At 43.5% G+C, this 19,970-nt stretch overlaps 1 protein-coding gene across 1 annotated transcript in view; it reads left to right on the top strand.

The window, feature by feature from the left end:
* LOC309545131 (protein argonaute-1) overlaps positions 1-19,970 on the top strand; it is a 180,186-nt gene that overhangs the window by 115,174 nt on the left and 45,042 nt on the right. Inside the window, exons 9-10 of the mRNA XM_082244261.1 lie at positions 373-492; positions 8,980-9,102. Coding sequence (XP_082100387.1) covers positions 373-492; positions 8,980-9,102 — 243 coding nt within the window. The remainder of the gene's footprint in view (positions 1-372; positions 493-8,979; positions 9,103-19,970) is intronic.

The raw sequence follows: 19,970 nt of genomic DNA, 5'->3' as shown, positions 1-19,970 counted from the left end.
GACCATCAAGAGAACCAGTTTTGCTTGCAACCTTGTGTTCTCCAGGTTTTCGATTTTTTTTTTTTTTTTTTTTGTAATGTGGCTTTTTAATGCCTGCTGTAAAGCCTTATGTTTTATTGAGTTTGTGCTTTGAGTTTAATTTTACTTAAAAATTCCCCTCCACCCACAAGAAGTGGCAAATAAATCCCTGTTATGTTGAAACAGAACTAGATAAGAAAAGTATTCATGAGCAAGGAGGGTAGGGAATACAAAAGTAAATAAAATACTATATAGTGGCTAGTTAAAGGTGGAGCGGGGTAAGGGAATGTTTTGGGGGAATGTTGAGGATACAAAGAGAATTTTACAAAAAGATAATTTTTATTGTTATTGTAGGTCTGTAACATTGTAGCTGGTCAACGATGTATTAAGAAGCTGACCGACAATCAGACCTCTACTATGATCAAAGCAACAGCTCGGTCTGCACCAGATAGACAGGAGGAGATCAGCAGGCTGGTGAGAGAATTTTTTTTTTCGTGTATATTTCTAAAATGAATCTGTACTGAGGTGCTGCTATTGTTTTGTTATTTACTTATATGCTATGAACATATTCCAAAGCGCTTTATAGCAGTTGTACAGATACACGCACTCCAGAACCAAGTTTGAATGGAAGAGGATTAACCGACTAGTATGTTTTAGATGCATGAGTAGAAACCGAGAAAGAATGGGAAGACTTTATTGTTCCCAATTTGAGCTAAAGCCAGGATCCAGGGTCTGCATACGTAGATTCAATACTAACAAGCAAGCCACCATACAGTGGGAAAAATAATTATTTAATCCCCTGCCGATTTTGTAAGTTTGCCCACTTACAAAGAAAATGAAGGTTATATAATTTTTAGGTGTATTTAAAATGATTGAGACAGAATATCAACAAAAAATCCAGAAAAAAACATACAATACAAATGTTATAAATTGAGTTGCAGTTCAGTGAGTAAAATAATTATTTGATCCCCAAGAAAAACATGAATTGGTACTTGGTGGAGAAACCCTTGTTGGCAAGCACATAGGTAAAAGGTTTCTTGTAGTTGGTTACCAGGTTTGCATACACCTCAGGAGGGATTTGGTTCACTCTTCTTTAAGATCTTCTTTATATCCTTACGGTTTCTTGACTGTCGCTTGGCAATTCAAAGTTTTGTTTCCTCCATAAATTTTCTATAGGATTAAGGTTTGGAGACGGGCTAGGTCACTCCATGACCTTAAATCAGTTCTTCAACTCTTCGCTGTCTTCAAATACAAAAGAAACAGTGCATCTGTGTTGGTGCAACCTCAGTAAAACCTTGGGATCAATACTATAACCCAACTGTGTGGGGATGGCCTGTAATGTAGCTTCTGGCACCGGATCTTGTATTAGCCCTCACCTTAGCAATGCGTGCAAAGTATGTAGTTAGCCACAGGGTGCTATGCATGCCCAGTAGGACCCAGTTAAAGTACATAGTTAGGTTGAAAAAAGACACAAGTCCATCTGCCTTAACCAATAAATAAAAAAAAAAAAACAGTAATGAAAACCCAACCATACAATCCCATATACACAATCCTATACCTGCAGTTGATCCAGAGGAAGGCAAATAAACCCCAGCAAAGCATGATCCAATTTGCTACAGCAGGGGAAAAAATTCCTTCCTGATCCCCCGAGAGGCAATCTGATATTCCCTGGATCAACTTTACCTATAAATATTAGTACCCACTAATATTAAGTACATCCAGGAAAGAATCCAGGCCTTTTTTAAAGCAATCTAGTGAGCTAGCCAGAACCACCTCTGGATGGAGTCTATTCCACATTTTCACAGCTCTTACGGTGAAGAAACCTTTCCGTATTTGGAGACAAAATCGGTTTTCCTCTAGACGCAAAGAGTGCCCCTTGTCCTCTGTGTGAGACCTTAAAGTGAACAACTCAACACCAAGTTCACTATATGGACCCCTTATGTATTTATACATGTTGATCATATCCCCCTTCATCTCCTCTTCTCAAGAGAGAATAAATTCAGTTCCTCTAATCTTTTCTCACAGCTGAGCATAGCTGAGCTCCTCCATGCCTCTTTGGGGTGTGCTCAGTGTGACAGGACATCTAGGGACCACCAACACGGACAGGTATAACATTTTCACCATGTTTGTTTGACTGTTACTGTAGTCCCACAGCAAGTATGAGACATAATATGTCCATTACTTGCTTTACACTGTGTGTGTATCCTGAATAGTATGTGTTTATAGTTTCAGGTTGAGGACTAAGGTGTTGCATCACACCACAGGTTGCACACTTTACAGCCACTTTCACCTAGAGCCCTTTAAAGGGTAATCTGGCACTTCCTCCCTCCCTCCCTCCCTTTTGCCACAAGGACTTCACTACAGGACAGTAACCACCCAGGTTGCTACATTCCCCTTCTTGGACATGCTTAATGCATTTCCACAACCTACTCCATGAGAATCCCACAGAGGAAACTTTAACTTATAGTACAAATGGCAAACTCAATTCAGTGGAAAAAGAGTTCACAAAACGTGGTCTGCTCCAATAGTAAACCCTTCTGTTTAAAGAGGTTGTAAACTTGTTTAAAATTTTTATTTTTTTTTAAAACCTGCAAGAGAAAGACATAATGAGCTAGTATGCATCGCATACTAGCTCATTATGAAATACTTACCTTAGAACGAGCCCCCGCCGTGCCGCTCTCTTACCTGTATGACGGGCGACATGACATGTCGCTCGTCTTCCGGGATCGCGGCATCCGGTCATCTGATTGGCCGGAGCCGCGGTGACGTCACTCCCGCGCACGTGCGCGGGAGCCGACGGTCACGGCACGGGGCTCTGAAGGAACGGCACGATCAGCCGTTCCTTCAGAGCGCATGCGCCAGTGACGTCACTGGCTGCATTAAAGGTAAATATCTCCTAAACGGTACATGTTTAGGAGATATTTACAGTACCTATAGGTAAGCCTTATCATAGGCTTACCTATAGGTACAACTTCCTGAGGAGGGTTTACTTCCTCTTTAAGTCTTAAACATGTTATTGTACCTATAGACAATGTTCCTACATTCAATAAGTCTGCTGACAGAAAGTATTAGACACTCTCTTAAAGGCTGTCTTTACTCTTTCAAGCCCAGCTCTGCAACCAGTTATTGCTGCCATTTCTATTTGTCAAACCACAGCTAAATGGAATACGGTGGTGAACAATCAACACGATCCTGCAAATTCAGAATCCTACTTTGAGCAATTATACAACTACCTTCTGCTTTGCTTGTTTGTGTGGATGCCTTAGAACAAGTTGTGACACAAACCTTTATAATGGCTCTACTTTCTGACTACATGCGCAGATTCTTGTGGCTCAAAGCTTGGTCAGCTAAAACTGCCTGTAAAAGACGCCTCACACATATGCCCTTTGAAGGAGGACATCTCTTTAGTGAAACACTCGACAGATTTCACAGGTGAAAAGATCTTACTTCCACAGCAAAAGGTTGCAATATCCCCTTCTTCAGTGGATTTTACCTCATCAGAATGCAGGGCACCTCAGTGCGCTACCCAAGCTTCAACTGCTAAGCCAAAATTATTTTATTTTTTAGTGCAAGACTTGGAACACAAAATCCACCTAGTTTACTCCAAAGATTTTTCTGCTTCACTTCTAAGAACAAGGGGGACATCTGTTACAGTTTGTCTTTTTCTGGGTCATAAACATTGCACACCTATGGGTTCAGTCAGTGGTTTCAAAGCTGAATATATCTATCTAACCGCTCATCGCTTTCTTCTCTCAAACTATCCAAAATCTGCTCAAGGATACTTAGATTTGCAGAATGCCCTGGACCATCTCTTGTCCCAGGAAGTAGTAATTCCAGTACCTCTGGAGCACAGGTTCAAAGGATTCAGTTTAAACCTCTTCACGGTACCAAACTTATTGGAATATTCATTCTATCCTGGACCTAAAATCCCTAAACAAGTACATCATAGTTCAAAAGTTTCTTGTGGAATTCTCAAGGTCAATTATTGCCTCTCGGACTCAAGACATCTGTAGACATCCAGGATGTCTATCTGCATATCCCCATATACCCATCCCATCAGCTTCTTCTGCACTTCACAGTAGAAGACAAATGTTACCAGTTTGGGAGCAGAGGGTAGACCAAATGGCAGTGCAACAGAGTATTCATAAAGGTACTAGAATTCCTCATTGCCCTCTTAAGAACTCAGAGCATTCAGGTCACAGGGTATCTAGACAACCTTTGTCTGAAGGACTCATCTCCCTTCCAGCTTTCTGCTAACATCCACAGGACCATTCGGGTTACTTCAGACTTTTGGGGTGGTATTCAACTTCCAAAACTCTGCTTTATAATCTTCCCTTCACCTGAAGTACTTCGGCCTCATTCTAGAAACAGCCCAAGCAAAATTTTTCCTTCCAGAAAACAAATTGGTTTCTTTCAGATATCAGACTTGGGCCTTGAGATCAAAGAAACATCCCTCTGTGAGATTCTCTGACAGTTTTGGGCCCCATAGTGGCTTCCTTCAAGGCTGTTCCATTAACCAATTCCATTCAAAGCCTCTACAACACAACTTGTTGGCATGGAACAAACCTGTTTCCTCTCCTGACCTTCCTATGCTCCTATCCAGCCAAGGAAGAAACTCCCTAGATTGGTGGATTTCCAACCCAGCCTTGGCAATGGGGAAGTCGTTCTACCATACGTGTCAGGACCCAGACGTGACCCTGGGACCTCTGCTGTGTCAAGCTGTGAACTTTCTGATTTAAGTCATGTCTCAGCACTTTCTGGTTGCCAGAATATTTTGCCTTCTCCCGCCAATATCTCGCTTGTCTCTCCTGCTGCCGTCCATATCTTTGCTACTATTCGTTACCGACCTTTGGCTTGTTCCCCAACTAAACTTCTGCTGAATCCAAACCTGCAACTATTCCTTACTGACTTTTGGCTTGTTCCTCGACTATGCTTCTGCTTGATCCCTACCTGCTATATCTGCTACTGGACCCCGGCTTGCTCACCTCCTGGTGGGGGCAATCCTGAGGACCGTGACCTGGTACTAACACGCAACAAAGCCTATCTCCACCTTCAGGAGCTCTGGTGAATACCCGTTAGTACTTAGACTCTGCAACTCAGGTGAACCTGTGTCAAACATTTGAAGGTTCATGTTCAATCTGCTAAGCTGGGTCAAATGTTTGTAGGACCTTTTGAGATTTCTGCTCAAATCAACCCGGTCAACTTTCACGTAAAACTTCCCGACAGTATGAAGATTCACCCGCATTTTCACATATCTCTATTCAAACCGTTTCATGAAAATCCTTTTTTCTGGAAGAATTCAACCTAGGAACCGCATCTGTGTATTTCTTATTGATTTATGCAAGCAACCAAAATGTAAATACATAATTGTATTGTCTGAATAAACGCCTTTTTAACTTACTACACCATGAGAGCCTTCCCTTGTCTTCCCATTTATCCCTACTAATACAGCATTTGAGCGGATGATTCTGGGCATAAGGATTTACAAGGTGGATGGTGTTGTTGCATATTGGAAGACATACAATTACCCGAGCTTTCTTGGTATCAGCTTATCCTGTGTCAGCAGTTTATGAGTCAAGGCTGTAACCGACCCCCTGTAATTAAGGGTTCTGGTTGTTCCGGTAAGCAGTTTGTGCACACTGGGTGGTCTGAATTTGGTGGAGGTGTGGAGACATCAAAGAAGTGACCCCTAAACAATATTTGTGGAATCAAGAGACTTTACTAACACCGTTTTATTAAAGTAATTCATTATCTCATTTTGTCATCCCTTTAAAGCTTATCGTTGAAAGTGGGGAAATACCTTGCTCTGCTATGCTGGACTTGGGCCGGGAGAAAATTCATGGACATTGAATTTGCCCAAAAAAATAACATTTAAAGAAGAAATAAACTTGCCCCTACTGAAATGGAAACTGTGGACGGCTCACCTTTGTCTTCAGGACCGGGTACCCAGGAGACTGTCCCACTTGAACTCCTAATTGAGACTGACCATCAGGAGATTTCAGCTGATCACATAGCCCAAGTTCCCTATCATCCTGGGCATTCTTTGGTTCTCTATCCATAATCCCTCCATCAACTGGGAGATCCGTTCTTTAAAGTTTACATCTGACCATTGCAAAGAACATTGCAAAGAATCAAGTAAGCCCTCCACCAACCCAGGATTCACAAGCAGCTATGGTAACTACCCAGTAATACGACAAGCTACCTGCACAATATCTTCAGTTTCGGGGCATTTGTGAAAAGGACCCTGATCGGCTGCCTCCTCTCGCTCTTATGATTGTCCCTTTATGATTGTCCCTGTGAATTGCTTCCAGGGGCAGAAATACCCTTTGGTCGCCTTTATTCTATATCAGAAACTGAACTGAAGGTGCTCAGAGAGTGGCTTGCTGAGAAACTAGAGAAGGATTTCATCAGACACTCAACTTCTCTTGCTAGAGCAGCCTTATTCTTCGTGGAGAAATAGGACTTCACCCTGCGTCCATGTATCGACTACAGGGATTTAAAAAGGATCACAGTTAAAAATCGCTATCCACTCCAACTGATACCAGAAATGCTCAAGAGACTACTCTCTGCCAAGCTGTTTCCCAAATTAGATTTACAGGGGAATACAACCTTGTCTGCATTTGTCCAGGAGATGAATAACTGCTTTCAGAACCAGATAGGGACATTTTGAGCCTTTGGTTATGCCCTTTGCTCCTCCTATGATCTCCTGATTTAAGCCATGTCTCTGCACTCCCTGGTTGCCAGAATATTGTGCCTTCTCCAGCCAATATCTTGCTGGTCTCTCCTGCTGCCATCCTAATCTTTGCTACTATTCGTTGCCGATCTTTGTCTTGTTTCTCGACTATGCTTCTGCTGAATTCAAACCTGCAACTATTCCTTACCGACTTTTGGCTTGTTCCTTGACTATGCTTCTGCTTGATCCCTACCTGCTATATTTGCTACTGGACCCCGGCTTGCTCACCTCCTGGTGGGGGCAATCCTGGGGACCGTGACCTGTTATTAACATGCAGCAAAGCACATCTCCACCTTCATGAGCTCTGGTGAATACCAGTGAGTACTTAGATTCTGCACCTCATGTGAACCCGTGTCATCAGCCAGGGTGACCTGGGTTAATATCTTTCCCGCTTGTTGGTGTGTGCTTCTTCGATACTATAACTACTGGCCTCCAAGTCTGACTCCAGCCCGTGACAATACCACTGGAAGGTAATGAAAACAGATGCCAATCTCACAGGCTGGGAAAGAGTTTTACACACTTTCAGTTCAGGGAACATGGTCATTTGAGGAAGCCAGGCTTCCCATTAACATTTTTGAGCTCAGAGCAAAAAAAATGGCTGTGCACCACTGGACCCCCACATCTTCAGGAAGACCCAATCAGGGTGCAATCAGACAAAACCATAGCTCTGGTCTACACCAATTACCAAGGGGGCACCAGGAGTCATGCAGTCTCGAAGGAAGCAAGCCTAATCATCTCATGGACACAAACACAGCCGGATGATGTCTGCTGTCCACATCCAAAGAGTGGACAATTGGAAGGTGGATTACCTCAGTTGACATGCCTGGACCAAGTGGTATGGGCCCTTCACCCCAAAACCTTTAACCTGGTACATCAGAGATGAGGACTTTAGATATGGATATCCTCACCTCCAGGTTCAGTTTCACATTACATCTGCTTATGCCCAGGACCAAAGTTCCTCTAGCAGGGACACTTGATGCTCTGACAATTCCCTGGACTCATTTTAGAATAATCAAATCCTTTCCTCCAGTGCAAATTCTGCCTTGACTGATGCATAAAATAGCATCAGAAATTGCTGATCCTTGTTGCAAACTGACACAGAAGTACATGCTACACAGACATATTCACTTCACTTTCCCTTGAAAAGACCTTTATTTAACTTGTTTCTCAAATCAAACTGCACTTGTAGCACCCTGTACTTCCTTGGGACCTCACTTTGGTTCTCACTGCCTTACAGAAACCAACCTTTGAATCCATTGGGAAACTTCCTTTGGATGATTGTTTCTGCAAGTTAGTCTTCTTGGCTGCTGTCATGTCTCTGAGGTAGTGGTTCTCTCTTGTAAGGAGCCATTCCTCATTTTTCACAAGGACAAAATTATCTTGCGCCCTAGACCCTCCTTTCTTCCTAAGGTAATTACAGCCTTTCACCTCAGTGAAGACATAATCCTTCCTTCGTTATTCCCTGCTCCAAATCACCCAAAGGAGATTGCTCTTCACTGTTTGGACATGGTCAGGGCCATCAGAGTTCTACTTCAAACTTACAGCTCTTACAAGGAACAGACTTTCCTGTTGTCCTATCCTTGGGACCTCACAAGGGACATCCTGCTTTAAGATCCACCATTAATAGGTGGATAAGACAACTAAGCTTTGTAAGGCCAACCACCTGGTCTTTGTTCACAAAATCTTTAAAATTCTACCAGGTGGACATCCATTCTTCTGTGGATGCATATTTCGGCCATAAGATTTTTTCAGCAGCACTCTGAGTGTGGTCTTTTGGCATAGTTATGTTTCTCTTGTTGCCCAACCTTCTTGTTCATTGCTTGGGATCATTCCAGGGTCAAGCCTTTGTCTTGTACTGTACATTTAAGATTTTTGATTTACCTATAAATTCCAAATCCTTTAGTACAGGACACCCTCCCCTCTGTTCCTGTATTACTATGCATTGTTTGCTACAATATTGAGGACTAAGTGGGGTAGGATTATAGGGGGATACCTACAAGGCATTTTCTTAGAAGCTTTTCCAGTGTCCAATCAGCTGAAGGTACCAGCCTATACCCCAGGTTTATGAATATCAAGCCTGTGTCTTGTACTGTATTTCAAGTCAAAATTCATTTTAACTCAAAGTAGACTGATTGATTGAATATGATAACTTTTAGTGGGGATTTTGTATATTACATTGTGTCTATTTGTGTTATGTCAGTGTAATTTGTCTTTTTCTATTGCCACAGATGAAAAATGCAAGTTATAATCTGGACCCATATATCCAGGAATTTGGGATCAAAGTTAAAGATGACATGACAGAAGTCACAGGAAGGGTCCTTCCAGCACCTATTTTACAATATGGAGGACGGGTAAGATAAAAATGTTGCCCAGATCTTCGTTATAGAATAAGTACAATGTAATGTATAAAGCATGGTATGACATGGGTAATGTCCTTGTAAAACAACTCATATTGGCAAATGCTGACCAGCAATAGTGCAGTGTTGCTCAACACCAGACTAATTGGCTACTGCAAGGGGCAAACTGCGTTAATGTACAGCAGACTCAACAACTGACTGAAGCCCCATCAGGCTTCACAATAGAAAGTGAACCCATCTTTACAGCAGCAGATACAAGCCCTGTCAGAGAGGCAAGTGGTGGCACAGCAGCCGATAACTACACCTGGATAAATACACAATAAATGCTTCGCTATGTGAATACTAAATGACTGTATAAACAGAATATAACAATATAAAAATAATAAAAAAAGTGCATATGTATCGTGAAATATTGTCCAACATATGGTGAAATATTGTTCAACATAGAAGTGCAATCACCATATAACAACGGAAGAGTCCATGCAGATGATTGCTTGCAAAGAAATATAGAGCAAAAAAATCAAGAAAACCACACAGTGCTCGTTTGCAAGCACCTGTAAAGAGTGAGTACCCTGTGAATTTTTTTAATAAATGCAAATTTTAAAAGGGTATAAGCACTATTGGCTTTTTTATCTTTCGTTCATTACATCAGGATACTACAATCTGCAATGAGAGGAGCCTAGAAGGAGATTGGATATAGCCAATAGTGGGCTAAAAAGCTGGTTTGGATCACACTTAATTGCGTTGATCACATTACCCCAGGTGAGAATATTCCTGGTGGGGAGAGCACATCGAGGTGGCACACTATTGTTTTTTTGCACTGAGAAGGAATGGCAAGCACTGTGTTTTTCTTGATTTTTTTTATTTTTTTTGCTTTATATTTCTTTGCAAGCAATCATTTGCATGGACTCTTTCGTTGTAGGGTGATTGCACATCTATGTTGGACAATATTTCACTATATTTTGGACAATATTTCACTATATGTATGCACTTTTTAATATTATTGAAATATTGTTATATTCTGATTATACAGTCATTTAGTATTCACATAGCGCAGCATTTATTGTGTATTGATTTAAATAGAACATGAGTGTTATTGTGAACAATGCTAGCAGCTTATATTCACTTAATTTCATAGATAGGAGCTCACAGGATCAGTATATTTATTTTAAACTAAACCTGGATAGTTGGAGTAAAGCCTAGAAGATAATCTTAAATCCTTCCTCTGCATCTCTGCAAGAGAGTCACTGAATGTGAGCTACCCAAGGAGCAGCGGGCTGATGTGCTAGCACCCTTTTAATAGGGTAGCCCCAAAAGGCCTACATTGACTTACAGTCTTGGGATGTCCAGGATTATCCTAAACTCAAAGGAGAAATACTAGCCAGGCTCAGGGTTAATCATGGCAATCAGAGAATAGCATGTGTACACATGGGAATAGGACCCTAGGAATTCAGCTATGTCCCAGAAGTATGATTCGTTCCACCTTTCAAACAAGTGATTACAACTAAGAGGTATTTGACCCTGTTCAGGTTGTGAACCATGTGGTCTGCAGCTGTGGCATCAGAGCCTTGCCTGCGAAAAAGGCATTATAACCCATCCTACCTGCACCTCATGTTATTCACCTGCAAATGGTTTCACTTGTTGCCCAGTACACACAGAACTTCATTTTCCTGTGAAGAAACCACATATCCCTGAGTCTTAGTCTTCTGCAGGTGAGAGTTAGCTACACATTTAGTTCTGCTAGCCACAAGCAGGCAGAACATTTACAGACAGACAAAGATGTCACCGTTGTACCTGAAAGATGTTATTACTTTAGTACTTCCACATTTGTGATGGGACACAGGGTGGCCTAGAACAGAAAATTGCCTTGTAAAAAAGGAACGGACAGAGGGCGCACCAGCCTAGTGCATTATCTGTAAAACTATTTATTGAAATAAAATAACATACACATTGTACTCACAAAACAAGTTGGAACATGGGCAAATGTGCAATCAGGGACCACCAAGACTCTCCACTGGGCTTCCTCTGCTGATGCCGGCCGTGGTGGGATGTGGACCTCAAAGAACTGCTTACGTGTTTCGAGGTGTCTCCCCTTCATCAGAGCTCTGGTGCGCCCTCTGTCCATTCCTTTTTCAAAGTCTGTTTGGGTTACCACAACCTGCTGAGAGTGGCAGCACAGCTGGAACTACGTCCATTCAACCTGAATCCATTCTCAGGATAACCGTTTCAAGATAACCCCTCAAGCGCAGGAGTCATTTATCTTTTGTACATTGTCAGGAAATTGTCTTGTACCTTTGATGATTAGGGACAGGCTAACAGCACATATCATACCATCCTTAAAAAGTGCTAGTTCATCTGTACAGAAAAAAAATGTAAAGGTGAAATAACACCATACACCCTCCCCATCCTTCGGTCATTGCTGTACTTATCTCTGGGGAAGGGGGGGATTTTTTCTTTTGCATACAAAAATAAGGTAAGTAGGTGCTGCCACCGTCCCTGTGTGGGTTAAATACTTCCTCCACGGGGGATGGTTTTTCCCTCTATCTTTGTCGGATTCTTGGTCTGTATTATAATGTAGTAAAAGTAGTCTGTATTTACCTTAATCACTGTATATAGATACGAGTATAGTGACTTTAATCCCAGAGTGGGTGTTGTAAACTCCTTGTGTTTATACAGTAGATAAGTGACTTTCGGTGCCCAAAGTTTTATTGAAAAATAGGGAGTCCATAGGAGCTTACGTTTTGTAGAAAGAACTGGTAGAAGGTGATCCGTCCGGCTGGCGCAGATTTCGTCCGTCCTCTTCCCTCTGCTGGAGAGAAGTGAGGACTGACTGTCGATCCCCGGTCTGGAGGAAGTATTTAACCCCTTCAGCCCACACAACTGTAAGTGGTCATACCTTTCTGGAGACATCTGACATAATGTGTCTTTAAAACCCACCATTTCAATAAGCTCCTTTTTTGCCATTACCATCTTAGGCTATATGCAGAACACGATCCCGCTGTGATTGCAACATGATGAGGGGAGCCTTGCGCAGTAACTGCTAACTACACCCATGTATGTAAAAACTCTTTCTAAATCTGAATTATAATAGATCTGACGACAATAAGGACCTAAACAATCCTATATATATTATTCCTATAGATTAAAGTACAGAGTGACCTAACGCTTTGAAAAAGGCCCAAGAGAGAGCCGAAACGCGTCAGAAAATAGGATTCTTTTGGGGGACAAGTGTCCCTTTAAACATCTACTGGAAAACAGCCAAAAAAATCCTCATGATATGTCACTATTTTCACTATTGTCACTGATTCCTTGTTGAATCAACCCCTTTTTACTTCCTTCACACTTGGGTCTCCTCCCAAGCACATTGTTCACCAATACGTTATTTAACAATACCTGGAATAACATCTGTTGTTAATAAATTATTGTTCATTTTACTACATTTTTCTATTACTATTATTGTATATACTTAGTTTTATACTTTATCCACTTGCCCGTAAAGTCCCATTTCTCTTGGTCTGAGGCACCAAAAAACCCCCCCCTACTTATCTCTGGGGAAGCTGAGCTGTCCATGCCCATGCAATTTGATTGCATGGGGGATTTAAAATCATATTAATATTTTCAAAAAAGGAAGCACCTCCACAGGTTTTTTCCTGTTTTAACCACTTGCTGGCCACCCTATAGTACTTTTATTGCTACAGGGTGGCAGCTGTGCGCAGAATCCCATATATATATATGTGATTCTGCACTTCCACCTACAGGGGGCACGTGCATGCTGCTTCTGCTGTGACAGTTCACAGAAGAAGCCAATCTGTGTGTGCCAGACCCTCAATGTCCTCCGAATCGTCAGCAGTACACAGAGAACTGTGATATGCCTTTGATAAACAAGGCATATTTCAGTTCTGACAAAGGAAAGGGATCAATCCTGTGTTCCTGCAAAGCAGGGACTAGAATCGATCTCTTCTCCTAGTGAAAGCAGCACGCAGTGTACACAAAAACACTGGCTAGGCACACAGTTAACCCTTTGATCATCCTACATGTTTTTGCCCTTCCCAGCCAGTGTCATTAGTACAATGAAAGTGCATATTTTTAGCACTGATCACTGTATTAGTTTCACTGCATCTAGCAAAGTGTCAGATTGTCTGCCACAATAGAAGTTGCTGATTGCCGCCATTACTAGTATTAAAAAAAATTCCATAAATATATCCCATAGTTTGTAGACGGTATAACGTTCTCGTAAACCAATCAATATACGCCTATTGGGATTTTGTTACCAAAAACATGTAACAGAATACAAATTGGCCTAAATTTATGAAGAAATTGGATTTTTTTTTTGATTTTTTTTTTTTTATTGGAAACGTTTTATAGCAGAAAGTAAAAAGTATTGCTTCTCTTTTGTTCATTGACGGACACAGCTCCTCATTCTTCTTAACAATTGGATTACACTGCCCCCTACAGGAGTAGGACACTAGGCAGGATAAAGCTTGACTACGCCAATGGGCAGTCCCAGGGGGTATACACCCACACTCAGCTATAGGCAGGTTTTTTTTCTGCCTTGTCAGGAAAAGGACCTAGTTCCTTGCTGGGATCACTGGCCCTGTCCATCAGATCTTAAATCTTTTTTGGCCGCCACAGACTCGAGTCGCCCTACTGGGTCTGTGTCCACGCACCCTGAATGCTCAGACAGTGAGGAGGTTTCCTCTTCTCCTCCAGCCATGCATGAAAAGGCTGGATGCGCTAAGGAAATTTTAAAAATGGCGGAGATGCTGCTTCGGAGGCGGAGGTCCCTTTTGGCACCAATGGTCCTCCACTGTGGTGGGGGGTGTTCCCCTTTCCCGCTTACTTTGACAACATTGTCACATAATGGTGGGGTTGTCCAAAACGCACCCTAAGCTTATAAGGATTCCCTGCCTAAAAAGTGTACAGTCCCACCTGTAGTGGACTTGCCGGTTTCCAGGTTAAATAAAGCTACCTTAATTCCGGTTGAGGGGTCCTTGGCCTATAAAGATCCGGTTGATAGGTGAGCAGAGGCTCTAGCCCATCATTTGTTTCACTATGACTGGTTCGGTTTAGGCCGCTTTTTACTATTGCCCTGGTGTCGCAAATTCTGACGAGTGGGCTAAACTTTTACGCAGGGACCTAGGAGGAAACGGCTTCCCCCTGCTTTTACGGGGATTGCAGATCAGTTGATCCAGGGGCTACAGTTTCTGTGATGCCTCTTTGGATGCGGCTCCTTTGATTTTAGGCTGTCTGTATCAGCAGTGATCCTTCCGCGTCCTATCTGGCTGACAAGCAAGACACTGTGTTGCTCCAGGACAAAAAGCCTCCTTTCAAAGTTCAGCCTCAGAGAGGAAATTCAGGTGCACACCCTGGTTGCAACAGAAGCATATGGAAGAAATGGACTGGATGGCAGCATTCCAAAAAATTAGTCCTTTATTAAAAAACCAGCTTGGGTGCCAAATGCGTTAGCTGGCAGTGTTGTCATCTCCGCTGTGGTATGATCATCCTTCATGTATTTCTGCATTTTTTCTTCAATAAAGGACTAATTTTTTGAAGTGCTGCCATCCAGTCCATTTCTTCCATATCTGGCTGACAATGCTGATCTGCAGACCAGACTTCTAAGAAGGCTTTATCTGATCTCCCCTTTGTGGGGGATCGCCTGTTTGTAGCTTCCTTGGATGACATCATTAAGGGTCTCTCGGGGAGAGTACTCCGTCTGTGACCAATACAGGAAGCATCTCCTCTTCCTCCAGCACGGCTCCGGTCCTAGCCAGCATTTCCTGCCAGCACTACCCACAGCAGTGTCAGCCTGAGCAGCAGTACTCGCAGCAGTACCAGCCAGCAGTACCCACGGCAGTACCAGAAAATTATGAAGACATTTTTTTTTAAGTTCAATAGATTTTTATTGATTATACAAAGATATTGAACAAACAATAAAATAACAATAGTAATATTTGGCTCCCAAATTACCATAGAAAGAGGCACTAGCCCGCATCTGGGATACAATGTTTGATACACACTGAATAATTAAACAAAGAAAATACACAAAAACACTAGAAAGAAACTGTTAATAGTAAAGGTAAAATAAAATGGAACAATCAAACAGGATGTGTCAGAGCTTGCCGTTGGGTATCAGTCATTACAGATAAGGTTTAACGGGACTAGTACAGGATGTGTGAGTTGTACCAATCAACCCAAATCCTCCACTTATCAATTGTAGATGTCAGGGAGTTTGATGCTGATGCAAACATTTGTTCATAAATGCAGTGTTGATTTGTGCATTAACAGCTGAGCTGTCCATGCCCATGCAATTTGATTGCATGGGGGATTTAAAATCATATTAATATTTTCAAAAAAGGAAGCACCTCCACAGGTTTTTTCCTGTTTTAACCACTTGCTGGCCACCCTATAGTACTTTTATTGCTACAGGGTGGCAGCTGTGCGCAGAATCCCATATATATATATGTGATTCTGCACTTCCACCTACAGGGGGCACGTGCATGCTGCTTCTGCTGTGACAGTTCACAGAAGAAGCCAATCTGTGTGTGCCAGACCCTCAATGTCCTCCGAATCGTCAGCAGTACACAGAGAACTGTGATATGCCTTTGATAAACAAGGCATATTTCAGTTCTGACAAAGGAAAGGGATCAATCCTGTGTTCCTGCAAAGCAGGGACTAGAATCGATCTCTTCTCCTAGTGAAAGCAGCACGCAGTGTACACAAAAACACTGGCTAGGCACACAGTTAACCCTTTGATCACCCTACATGTTTTTGCCCTTCCCAGCCAGTGTCATTAGTACAATGAAAGTGCATATTTTTAGCACTGATCACTGTATTAGTTTCACTGCATCTAGCAAAGTGTCAGATTGTCTGCCACAATAGAAGTTGCTGATTGCCGCCATTACTAGTATTAAAAAAAATTCCATAAATATATCCCATAGTTTGTAGACGGTATAACGTTCTCGTAAACCAATCAATATACGCCTATTGGGATTTTGTTACCAAAAACATGTAACAGAATACAAATTGGCCTAAATTTATGAAGAAATTGGATTTTTTTTTTGATTTTTTTTTTTTTATTGGAAACGTTTTATAGCAGAAAGTAAAAAGTATTGCTTCTCTTTTGTTCATTGACGGACACAGCTCCTCATTCTTCTTAACAATTGGATTACACTGCCCCCTACAGGAGTAGGACACTAGGCAGGATAAAGCTTGACTACGCCAATGGGCAGTCCCAGGGGGTATACACCCACACTCAGCTATAGGCAGGTTTTTTTTCTGCCTTGTCAGGAAAAGGACCTAGTTCCTTGCTGGGATCACTGGCCCTGGCAATTCTTTTCCTTTTTATCTATATTTTTTCCTATCTTTGTTATTTTGTTCCTGTGAAAATCTATCAACTGCCGGATTGGGCGATGGACTGGATAATCTAGATTCTGAGGGTCCCCTCAGTCTGGCCAGCGAGTGTGCGCAGGCCTACGCTCCGCGCTAGGTCAGACGCAACATAGCCCCACTACATGGGGGCTGGCCAGCGAGTTAAATGTCTTGCGAGGGCGCATGCGACCTGGCCTCGGCCTGAGTCGCAGCGTTCCTCCTGGCCGACAGCCACCCACATCCCGATAAAGAGGTGGTCTGTCAGAAGCAGTGCCCACCCTTTTCCTGGTATGGTAAGTAGCTGTCCCCTCTCTACCCCCTGAAGGTTTTTTGGGGTGGACGCGGGCCCTCCCTGGGACGGTGGGACCCCCGAGTCCCCCCCCCCCCCCCAGCCGCATAAAAATTTGGTGGTCACTGTGGGTCTTCAGGACCCCCCTCCTCCCTGGGTGAGGTTATGAGCTGGCTTTTGCCACATGCTCTTAAGGGTGGCTTGTTGGAGTTGCTGCTGACTGGGTTTTTCCTGGTGCACAAGGGGGGGTTGAGCAGGGTTCCCCTGCTACCCTGGAGGTTGGTGACTAGGGCAGGGATGTCCTCTGGGCTTCCTGCTGCAGTTGTTGGCCTGGGGGTGTGGATAGTTTGGCATCTGTGGGTCCGCTCCTCACGTGGCCAGATCTGGTCCCAAATTTAGGCTGTGGCTTTGCGGCCTATTGGTCGGGAGCTATGTTGGGTGGCCCCAGTGAGGGTGGCTGAAGCCACTACCCAGTTTGGGCATCCGCCCTCCCCTCCGCTGCCCCTGGGTGGTCGGCTTCTCTGAGGCTCGTGCTCAGACGGCTGGGCATCCACAAAAATTTAGGCTGCGGCTTGTGGACTACTAGGCCATGTGGCTGAGTCGGCCTCTGTTGGGGGGGGGCGGCACCTGAGAGCCCTGCTGGGATTAGTGGACTTGGGGCTGGGCCTCCACACAAATTGAGGCCACAGCCTGCCGCCTACTAGGCCATGCGGCCAGCTTGGCACCTCCCTTGGAATAGGTGGCGCTGTGGGGGCGGTTTAATTTTTGATGGCAACCATGCCACTATTATTGTGGAAGGCACCTACCCCTTTTAGCGCTGCGGGACCAACAGGATACCCTGCTTGTGAGTCCACGTCACAGCAGGCGGCCCCCTTCTAAGGAGGCTATTTCCTATTGGGCATGCCTCTATAGAGGGGCTTTGAGGGCGACCCCCTGGTTTTTTTGGGGGGTCCAGTAGGTGGTCCATTTGTGGACCCTGGGTCTGTGTCCTCCTTGCGGAATCGCAGTTGACACCCTTCCCCTGATTGTTATGTTTTTCCAGGTGACCTTAATTTATAGCATCCACCACCCTCCCCTGCCTCATCTGTCCATCAGATCTTAAATCTTTTTTGGCCGCCACAGACTCGAGTCGCCCTACTGGGTCTGTGTCCACGCACCCTGAATGCTCAGACAGTGAGGAGGTTTCCTCTTCTCCTCCAGCCATGCATGAAAAGGCTGGATGCGCTAAGGAAATTTTAAAAATGGCGGAGATGCTGCTTCGGAGGCGGAGGTCCCTTTTGGCACCAATGGTCCTCCACTGTGGTGGGGGGTGTTCCCCTTTCCCGCTTACTTTGACAACATTGTCACATAATGGTGGGGTTGTCCAAAACGCACCCTAAGCTTATAAGGATTCCCTGCCTAAAAAGTGTACAGTCCCACCTGTAGTGGACTTGCCGGTTTCCAGGTTAAATAAAGCTACCTTAATTCCGGTTGAGGGGTCCTTGGCCTATAAAGATCCGGTTGATAGGTGAGCAGAGGCTCTAGCCCATCATTTGTTTCACTATGACTGGTTCGGTTTAGGCCGCTTTTTACTATTGCCCTGGTGTCGCAAATTCTGACGAGTGGGCTAAACTTTTACGCAGGGACCTAGGAGGAAACGGCTTCCCCCTGCTTTTACGGGGATTGCAGATCAGTTGATCCAGGGGCTACAGTTTCTGTGATGCCTCTTTGGATGCGGCTCCTTTGATTTTAGGCTGTCTGTATCAGCAGTGATCCTTCCGCGTCCTATCTGGCTGACAAGCAAGACACTGTGTTGCTCCAGGACAAAAAGCCTCCTTTCAAAGTTCAGCCTCAGAGAGGAAATTCAGGTGCACACCCTGGTTGCAACAGAAGCATATGGAAGAAATGGACTGGATGGCAGCATTCCAAAAAATTAGTCCTTTATTAAAAAACCAGCTTGGGTGCCAAATGCGTTAGCTGGCAGTGTTGTCATCTCCGCTGTGGTATGATCATCCTTCATGTATTTCTGCATTTTTTCTTCAATAAAGGACTAATTTTTTGAAGTGCTGCCATCCAGTCCATTTCTTCCATATCTGGCTGACAATGCTGATCTGCAGACCAGACTTCTAAGAAGGCTTTATCTGATCTCCCCTTTGTGGGGGATCGCCTGTTTGTAGCTTCCTTGGATGACATCATTAAGGGTCTCTCGGGGAGAGTACTCCGTCTGTGACCAATACAGGAAGCATCTCCTCTTCCTCCAGCACGGCTCCGGTCCTAGCCAGCATTTCCTGCCAGCACTACCCACAGCAGTGTCAGCCTGAGCAGCAGTACTCGCAGCAGTACCAGCCAGCAGTACCCACGGCAGTACCAGAAAATTATGAAGACATTTTTTTTTAAGTTCAATAGATTTTTATTGATTATACAAAGATATTGAACAAACAATAAAATAACAATAGTAATATTTGGCTCCCAAATTACCATAGAAAGAGGCACTAGCCCGCATCTGGGATACAATGTTTGATACACACTGAATAATTAAACAAAGAAAATACACAAAAACACTAGAAAGAAACTGTTAATAGTAAAGGTAAAATAAAATGGAACAATCAAACAGGATGTGTCAGAGCTTGCCGTTGGGTATCAGTCATTACAGATAAGGTTTAACGGGACTAGTACAGGATGTGTGAGTTGTACCAATCAACCCAAATCCTCCACTTATCAATTGTAGATGTCAGGGAGTTTGATGCTGATGCAAACATTTGTTCATAAATGCAGTGTTGATTTGTGCATTAACTCCCACGTGTTAGCATTCCTAGAAAATGTATGAGTTGCTAACGTGGCTTGACGCAACTGATCAGGAGAGTAGGTCAATCCAAAATCCCTATATGCGATATAGAGATTAAGGTTTCCCAAGCTTTAAGAGATGCCAACACTCCGGGGGACAGTGACAGGGACAGTGAAGGTGGGACGTGACGTTTAAGCCTTTGAGCCATCAGGAATGCGGTCAGATTTTTGCCTGGCACCAACTCTGTCTCTATTGAGGTCCAGAGGGAGTCCCGAGGGCTTGTAAACAAATTGTTAATTTGAGCTAGGACTGAAGCTAAATAAACTTCTCGTATTACCACTTGGCCTAAGCCTCCCGCCCTCCTGTGTTTAGCGAGTTGTTTAAATGAGCAGCAGGGCTTCTTGTTTTGCCATATGAACTTGATGATAGTCTGTAGATTGC

This window comes from Pelophylax lessonae (assembly GCF_965119305.1).
Source record: "Pelophylax lessonae genome assembly, chromosome: 2".
Lineage (NCBI taxonomy): Eukaryota > Metazoa > Chordata > Amphibia > Anura > Ranidae > Pelophylax > Pelophylax lessonae.
This window is presented reverse-complemented; position numbering and strand designations above follow the sequence as displayed.